This window comes from Zonotrichia albicollis, chromosome 21 (assembly GCF_047830755.1).
Source record: "Zonotrichia albicollis isolate bZonAlb1 chromosome 21, bZonAlb1.hap1, whole genome shotgun sequence".
Taxonomy (NCBI): Eukaryota; Metazoa; Chordata; class Aves; order Passeriformes; family Passerellidae; genus Zonotrichia; species Zonotrichia albicollis.
This window is the reverse complement of record NC_133839.1, coordinates 10,166,731-10,175,251: the sequence shown is the minus strand read 5'-3', so window position 1 is coordinate 10,175,251 and position 8,521 is coordinate 10,166,731. Positions and strand designations below refer to the sequence as shown.

Sequence of the window (8,521 nt, the reverse complement as noted above, 5' to 3'; positions counted from 1 at the left end):
AAGTTCCAGACACCAGTTTGTGACAGATGCTGATGCTGCATCTTCGCTGCAGAAAGAGCCTTTGGCTCTCTTGGGGCTAATCTAAAGTTCACACCAGCGTGGCCATTATTTATTCAGCTCTGCTGTGCATTATCAGGAACACTCCATAATGAGAGAGTTTTGGGGAGTGCTTCAGCTTTGGGCTCCACACAGAAATTTTCTCTATTTTCTATCCACAAGCCTCCAAACCAAAAGTCTGCACCACTCCCAAGCTGAAATGGGAAGGATCTTTCCCTGTGTGCAATTAGAACTCACAGCTCTGACCAAGGAGGTGATAAAAAACCAGTTATGTAATTTCACTCTCCCTTATTTCCCTATGATTGACCCCAAAGATTTTGTGGAGGGAGGGAAAAAGTTTCTGCATAATTTTTTACCAGCTTGTTTTCAAACAGTTCCTTAAAGAATGCAGGGAAAAAGGCAATATTCCATCATAAGGCAAAACAAACAAACAAAAGCAGAATAAAAATAAACTTTAGGCCAGCTTCTGGGCTCCATAAATAGAGTTACTTAACTGACTGCACAGTGACATCTTAGATCAAGACCAGTAGAACTGAGCTTAAAATTCAGCTGCCTTTTGGAGCTGTGGGTAACAAACCCTCTGCAGTGACCCTCCTCTCCCTGCTGCAGAGGTAGAACAATTTGTGTCATTTCAGAGAACAATTATTGCCAGCTCAGGCTGCACTCAGCTTCCCATCTCTCCTAGGTAAGACAGTCTCACCTCATTGTGCTCCCTGAGACAGAAGAATCTCTGTGAGAAAGCTGGAACGAATCAATTCAGGGGAAAGTCGAAGCAAACGCCAGGATTTGAACACTGAGGATCATTGCAATGGGTCCCCCGTAATCACTGCAAAATGAGAACATATCTGCCGTGACTGGGAATTTCAGGAGCACATGATGGCAAGCCCTGCTCCCATCCCTCCTGTGGATTTGTGCTGTTAGGGAAAGACTCAATTACTCAGCACTAAATGCCTGAAAAGGACAAAGCCACTCAAAGCTACATAATCACCTTAAAGTGGATGAAACAGGAGAGTGGGGCAAGTGTATGTCTTGCATAAATCTAAAAATAAAAGAGGAAAAAAATCCCAAAGCCCTACAGTCTGCTGAATTTTGGGCCCAGATTCTTATTGGGAATATGCAAAATAAAAACCTACAAGAAAGATGCTTATTGCATGCCTGAGACATTAAGGAACATTTTTAGGAAAACGGTGAAGGTGGATTAAGTGTGGAGTGCAAAATTATCTGGCTTCTGACCTCCAGATAAATCCTGTGTTTTTCATGGCCACAGAAATACAGGAATAGGAGTGAAATAGGTTCTTACAGATTAAAAGAAACTTGCACTGTGTAAAGAATCAAACACCCAGCCAAGTGTTGCACTTTGATCATCAAAATGGCACCTTGACCATCAACAGAGATACAAACTCCAGAGACAAGCACGTTAATTTATCCACAAAAATTACCACTGAGAAATAAATTAATTTATATTAGAAAAAAAAAAAAAAAAAAAAAAAAGAAAGAAGAGGATGTTGACACATTTCGGGGCTGGAAGAAAAGTCACCTCCTGATCCCACATGCGCTTGGTTTTATTTACATATCCACAAAGACCATGAAACACCAGCCCAGCCCCCCCACCAGCAGCATGGTCACATGGATCCCGTAGATGAGCAGTTCATTCATGAGGCTGAAGTCCACCCTCCTCCTCCCCAGCAGCAGCAGGATGATGGAGAGTTTGTACTGGAAGCGCAGGAAGATGCGGATGCCGAGGTACTGAAGGCAAAACAAGATCGACAGAGCCACCCAGAGGATGGAGGTGAAGAGGCTGCAGCTGAAGTACAGCAGGAAGCGGATGAAGCCGTACATCCATCGCGACTTGAGATAGATGTCGAAGTTGTTGTACTTGGTGCGCACCAGGTGCGCGCTGCGCACGGGGCCGCAGGCGGAGTGCAGGCAGGTGGTGTGCGGGCCGTGGAACGAGCGCACCCGCCGCGGAATGGGGATCACCGGCATCGGGCCCCGCCCCGCGCTGCCCGCCCCAGGCCGCCCCCGGGGCTCATATCAGGCGGCAGCGGGACAGCCGGGCACGGCTAACCCCGGGCTGGACGGCCGCCGAGGGACGCACCTGCGGGGAGACACAGCCGGCACCTTGGGTTGGTGCTGAGAAACAACACAGGCAAGAGACGTTTTGTCTAAATAACACAGACAATACAAAGTTTCAGTTGTCCTGGAACTGCTCAACAGCTCCAGGAAATAAGTGAAATTATCCCGGCCAATTTCAGAATCAGAGCTCCCTTACAACTGAAAGAGAAAACAATAGAAAGTTTCAGTTGTCCTGAAGCTGCTGAACAGAGCAGCTTATCCCAGCTGGAATAGAGCAACTTATCCTGGCCGATTTCAGCATCAGCACACCCTTTCCGAACCTCAGTTTCTTCCCTTAAAACATCTTTGTTTCAAAGAAGAAACAATAATGTTTTGGCTCTCCTATAGCTGCTCAACAGAGCAACTTATCCCAGCCAATTTCAGTATCAGCGCTCCCTTACAACTGCTTTCCAAACCTCAACTTCTTCCCTTTAAACATCTTTGTTTTGAAGAACAATCTCAGCAAGAAAGCTGGAGCAAATCAATTCAGAGGAAAGTAGAAGCAAATGCCAGGATCTGAACACTGAGGATAACTGCAATGGGTCCCCCCCCTTAATCACTGCAAAATAAGAACATATTTGCCTTCTCTTTGCTTCTTATTCCCCACACAAATACACTCTATTTCTGTGCCACATTCCAAATAAATTCCCCAGCCAGCACCACTTGTAGCCTGTTATAAACTTTATCTGATGCTCACAATTACCAGGCCTTTCCTCAAGCATGAATTTTTAAGCCCATAAAGATTCTAAAAAGAATCCAGCACTCAGCAATATGTGGATTCCAGCTTGTGATCCATGCTGGGAACAATTGGGGAGCTGCTATTCAATGCCAGTGTTAAGGCAGCAAAGAGGTTTGGTCTGAAATTATCCTGCTTAATTCATAGATTTTTCTTCATCTAACAGCCACCCTTGAGAGTCCACCCACCTGAGCAATAATATTCATGTGAGAGCAGTAATGTTAATGTGTTTGCACGGGGTCACATTTCCTTTAAAAGCAAAAAAAAAAAAAAAAAAGAATTCTCTGAGTACTTTCGCAAGTGGATTCCAGATCTGTGCTCATTTCCAAACTTGGCAAAGCTTCACCAAATAAACAAACTGAAAATAATGGAAGGTCTGGGCAGAACAATGAGGCAATCATGTTTTTCACACTCCACAGGATGTACCTCCCCTGGCTCAGGCCAGCCCTGTGCTCACACTGTCACTGCAAGGCAGGGCCAGGCAGCCTTTCAAAGGCATCCACCAGTTTATTCCTCCCCTCGGGGACCTGCAGAGATAAGTGAAATTATCTTGATCTTCTGCAGTGTTTAGGGTTTATAATGCTAACATCCTTCCCCACAGCCATTGTTGTTGTGTGAGTGATGAGCAGCAGCCTCTGAGCTGCTCTCTGCTTCACCCCAGGCTTCTGATGGGCCAGATTCCGGGAATTATGAAATGACAATGCACTCATCAGATAGTGCTGGAAAACAACAGGGACTGCCCCAGACTCCTTGCACACCCAAGTGTTCAGATCCAGGCAGATCTTTCCTCTGTTGAACCCAAATTCTGGCTGTTCTTCAAATTAAACTAATTCAAAAATTACTTCAAGAATTCTTTAGTTTTGTCACTAACAGAACTAACCACAGAGCAAATGATAAAGCAGCAGGAAATTGTAGCTTTGATACCAAAATCCTTCTCTGATTCAATGAGTATCAGTGGGAAGTCTCTGCTCTGCTTCCTGCCTCAAATTCCATGGAAATGGAAATTCCAGCTCTGATCTCTCCTGCTCAGCCCCACGTTCCAATTCCTTTTTGCCCTTACAGAAATGTGAGGCAGTTCTGGCTCTGCATGGATCAGGGACTCCCAAAAAGGAGTAAGGGCTAAATTATCATTTAAGGAATTTAGAAAACCAAGGGTTCTCCTCCATCATCACAGACACAATCATAATTCTGGGTGCCTCTTGCCCTATTTCCTGTCTGAAGGCAGGAAATGCCAATCAGAAATGTGGATTTTGCAAGGCTCTGAACCAACCCTGCCTAAACCCAACCCAGTTCTGTAGCATGTGACCCCACACACTTCCCACATGATGGCTCTGAGCTGCTCAGAGTTTGCTTTCTGAGATATTTTTGGAAGACTAAACCAAGACAGGTCAAAAAATCCCATTTTTGGCATTCCATTCCTGACAATTCAGCCTCTCCTTGAAACTTCCCTCACAAACTTTTCCAGCAATCTCTTGCACAGTTGCTGTTCCCACCCTGGCAACAAACAGCCTCTGGTGGGTTCATGCTCTCTGAATGAACTCAAATATCAGCCCTGGAACACTGGGAGGACAAAACAAACTCTGGATTTTTACATTTTAGGGGTGCTGCCATCCAGCTCTCTGCCGTTCTGGGATGCCACTGAATCCTTGGAACAAAAGAGTGAAGTTTTCCTGGGACACCTTCTAGGAAGAGCAACAGAAACTGCTGAGGTGCTTCATAAACTCACAACTCTCTGCACAGCAGCTGATCTAAAAGACAAAACAACACAGTCATTTTCAATTTGTGCATTAACATGCTCACAATTCAGGCTTCTCCTCAAGCATGAATTTTAAGCCCATGAAGACTCTCAAAAGAGCCCAGCACTCAGCAATACATGGATTCCTGCTTGTGAACAATCAGGGAGCTGCTACTCAACGCCAGGACAGAAAATCTTGTGCTGGTCACCTTGCCCTGCCACAGCCTGCCCTGGGGCACGTGGAACACCATGCAGGGAGCTCAGACTTTCCAAACTGAATATGGAACAGCAGATCCTGCCCTGGCAGGGTGGGCAGGCCCTGGCACAGGTGCCCAGAGCAGCTGAGGGTGCCCCTGGATCCCTGGCAGTGCCCAAGGCTGGGCTGGACAGGGCTGGGAGCAGCCTGGGACAGTGGAAGTGTCCCTGCCATGGAGGAGCTGGGATGGGGTCAGTTTTTAAGTCCTTTCCAAGTCAAAACATGCAGTGATTCTGTGATTCCCCATAGAAAGGGTGGGATGGGGTGAGTTTATAACTCCCTTCCAACCCCAAACTCTCAGTGACTCTGTGATCATCCCCCAGCCTGGATTTATCTCACACAAAGCCTTGGACACCCCCTCCATCATTTCGGGGTCGGCTCGGTCATTCCGGGGCACCGTCCCCAGCTCCGAGGGCTCCACCGGAGGCAGCCCCGGCACCACGCACCGGAGGCGCCCCCAGGCCGCTACAACGCCCAGAACTCTCCGTTCCCCGGAGTTTCCCGTCCCTCTCCGTTACAGGGGCCGGGCGGGGAGCAGCGGGCGGGATCTCTGCGCACACCGGGCAGGACCCGCCGGGCTCGGGGCACTCCCGGTGCACACCGGCAGCTCCGACCCGCCCGCGGCTGCCGGGACGCGCCGGTGGGCCCCGAGTGCTCCGGGAGGGGCCGCACGGGCTTGGGGACAATGACAAATAAAGGTGAGAGGCGAGGGACGAGCGCCGGGAGGGGCGGAACCGCCAACTCCGCCTACCCCACACCGCGCCCGACCGGCCCGCGGCGGGAGCTGCGCAGGGAGCCCGGCCTGGCCTTCCCCGGCAGCCGCGCACGGCCGCCATTCCCCCCGGGAAACGGGGATCCCCGGGCCCAGCGGGCACTGAGCGAGCGCTGCCGCACCGCCGGGCCCAGGGGCGGAGCTGCCGCCGCCGCAGGGCGAGGCCCGGGCCCTGCTGCCCGCCGGGCCGTGCCCCGCACTCACCGTGGTGCCCATGGCCGCGCCGGGCCCGGGCGGAGCGAGGCCCGGGCCGCCGGGCGCCCGCTCTGCGCATGTGCGGGGGCGGCTCCGGTTCCTCCGGTTCCGGCGGCGGCGGCGGGCGGGGAGCGGCGGCGCGCGGTGATGGCGTCATCGCACCGCGCCGCCAGGCCGGAAGTGGCGGGGACGCGTTGCCTTGGCAACGGGGGCGGCCGGGCCTGGTCACACCGGAGGGGTCACACCGGGATTACAGCGGGGGTCACACCGGGATTACACCGGGGATTACACAGAGGAGGTCACACCGGAGTTCACACAGGGGGTCACACCGAGGGTCACACCGGGGGTCACACGGGGGCTGAGGTGCCATGTCCAGAGTAACCAGAGCAGCAGCCCAGAGCTGTCCAGAGAGTCCCCAAAAGACCCAAAAAATTCCTAAAAAACTAAACAGGGGGAGAAAAATTCCAAACAACATAAAGGAAAGGAAAACAACTTCCTCCCTGCTGTTTCCCCTTAGATTGAATTATGAAATCTTCTCCATAAACTTTGGCATTGGCTCCCTGCCCCGCTTTCTGTCTGGGCAGTGCCACGGTGGACAAACATTAAATAATAATAACCCAGCCATCTGTCACCTCTCAGAGCTGCTGCTCTGCACAGGCCAAACCCTCCCGGTGTCCCGGAGCTCCTGCCGGGCCCTTCCCCTGCCCTGCAGGGCAGTTTGATCCTGAAACGCCAGAGGGAATTTGGATAAAGGAATTCTGGGGAGGTCTCCCTGGAAATTGGCATCTCCACGTCCCCAGGCCCCTCCTGTGGCAGGAGAAGGAGATGTGAGGAGCTGATAAATTTCCCCCATAGCTTGGAACTGGGAGCAGCTGTTTGGTGACTTGGAGAAGCAGCAGAGCCACCCACGTTCCATTTATTCCCTCTGCCATTCCTTGGGACTGGAGCCATAACCCAGGGACGGGAATTTCAGCCCAAGCAGCAAAATTATGAGGGCATTTTGCTTGGGGAATCACGAGGGTGCTGCTGAATGGAAGTGTGGCACTGGGAGCTCCTGCTGTCCTGCAGGAATCCCTTGGGTGGGAAAGGTCTTTCCTACCCTGCAGAAAACCCCAGGGAGTTCCACTGAGTGACCCCACAACCCAAACACGTGTGAGCACCATTGCCAAGGCTGACACTTCTCATTTTTATGTCGGGGTGACCTTCAGCTCATGGCCAGGCTGGCCTGGTCTCATGGAAGGTGTGGAAGGGGGTGGAATGAGAGGAGGTTTTCAGTCCCTTCCAACACAAACCATTCCCTGATTCTGTGCCAACAATCAGCACAGCCCCATTCAATTCTCAATTTTTGACCTCTGTGCTGCTGAAATGCTCCATAAACAAGGAAATGCCCCGGGGTCAGCAGGAATGGCAGCTTTGACATTGAGGGAGATCAGACCCTGAGGGAGGGCTGGGAGCTGAGCCCGCAGGGACCCCGCCCACAGCCCTCAGGGCTGTATTTCTTCCCCGTGCTAATTTTCCTAAAGACACAACTCATATTCCTGTTGATTGAACAGTTTTGTGCTGACAGCGTTGGAGATTTGTGGTGGAACTCATCACCAGCCCCGAGAGCGGCCCATCCGTCCCCGTCAGCGCCACCAACCAGGCCTCGGGTGTTTTATGGCCCTCTCTGAAGACAAACACACACATTTATATGTCACTTGTTGCAATATAAATGCTAACTTGTACTCCTTTCAAAACTTTTAATGAATTGTGCACATTTCGCAAGATTTATAGCGAGAAGCGGACGGCTCAAAATATTGCTTTGAACATATTTGTCACTTTGGCAACAGAACAAAAAAATCTGGAAGATACTGCCTTTAGAAATAAATCATAAATATGTGTGTCTTAAAAGAGTTTATTTTGGTCATTAATAGCTGATGCTCCCTCCCCCACCCGGTGCAGGATTTAAAGTTAAATTATGCAAAATCAAAAACAAACCTTATAATACTTAATCAAACATGCATAAAACTGTCAGGGCCAAATAAATTCTCTCAATTAACTTGCTTCAGATTGTGATTGCATTTACTAATTTAATCAACACTAGAATAATTTGGAGGCTGGGTAATGATGAATTGCTGTGGTGCTGCACGTGAAGGGCTGCTGAGGTGGTGTGCTGAGGCAGGAATGCAAGAAATGCCTTTGAGGCTGAGGGCAAAAAACTGCAGCTGAGTTGTCACATTCATTTTATAATGGAAACGTCTTTTTTTTCTCATTTGGAGGGGGATTTTTGCCAGCAAACGCCCGTCATGGACAGCCCTTGTGTGGATGGATGGCTCCAGTGTTAGCCCATGGAGTCAATCTCATTTCAGCCTGAGATGAGTGAAGGAGTCAAACCTGCAGAGTTTTCCCTCCCCATTTTTGAGTCATTTTGTGAGTGTGATCTTTCCCTGGGGGCACTGACCTCCAGCCCTGCTGCCTTCAGCCTGCTCAGGTCATTTAGGCTGGAGCTGGAGTAACAGCCCTGCAATATTGAGATGTCCTTAAGCTCAGTCCTTTTGCACTTTGAATGGATCTGCACTTGCAATAAAATGGGCCTGACCCCTGCCTAGGAAAGCTTTCAATACCATTACTTGTGGAGAGCTAAACATTACACTTCTGCAGGCGTAAGCAAGGTTT

At 50.2% G+C, this 8,521-nt stretch overlaps 1 protein-coding gene across 3 annotated transcripts; it reads right to left on the bottom strand.

Annotated features, from left to right (window-relative positions):
* Nucleotides 1-1,601: 1,601 nt before the first annotated feature.
* Nucleotides 1,602-6,038, bottom strand: TMEM250 (transmembrane protein 250). 3 transcript variants are annotated; one of them, XM_074556225.1, is made up of 4 exons: nucleotides 5,876-6,038; nucleotides 4,501-4,656; nucleotides 3,097-3,157; nucleotides 1,602-2,155 (listed from the first exon to the last, which is right to left on the bottom strand). In XM_074556225.1, exon 4 carries the CDS (start codon nucleotides 2,041-2,043, stop codon nucleotides 1,624-1,626), a length of 420 nt encoding a protein of 139 aa, XP_074412326.1. In that variant the 5' UTR covers nucleotides 2,044-2,155; nucleotides 3,097-3,157; nucleotides 4,501-4,656; nucleotides 5,876-6,038; the 3' UTR covers nucleotides 1,602-1,623. The 3 variants fall into 3 exon arrangements, 2 of the variants coding, with proteins under 2 accessions (XP_074412326.1, XP_074412325.1); XM_074556224.1 differs by lacking the exon at nucleotides 3,097-3,157; XR_012583398.1 differs by lacking the exons at nucleotides 1,602-2,155; nucleotides 3,097-3,157 and adding an exon at nucleotides 2,173-2,331.
* Nucleotides 6,039-8,521: the final 2,483 nt, after the last annotated feature.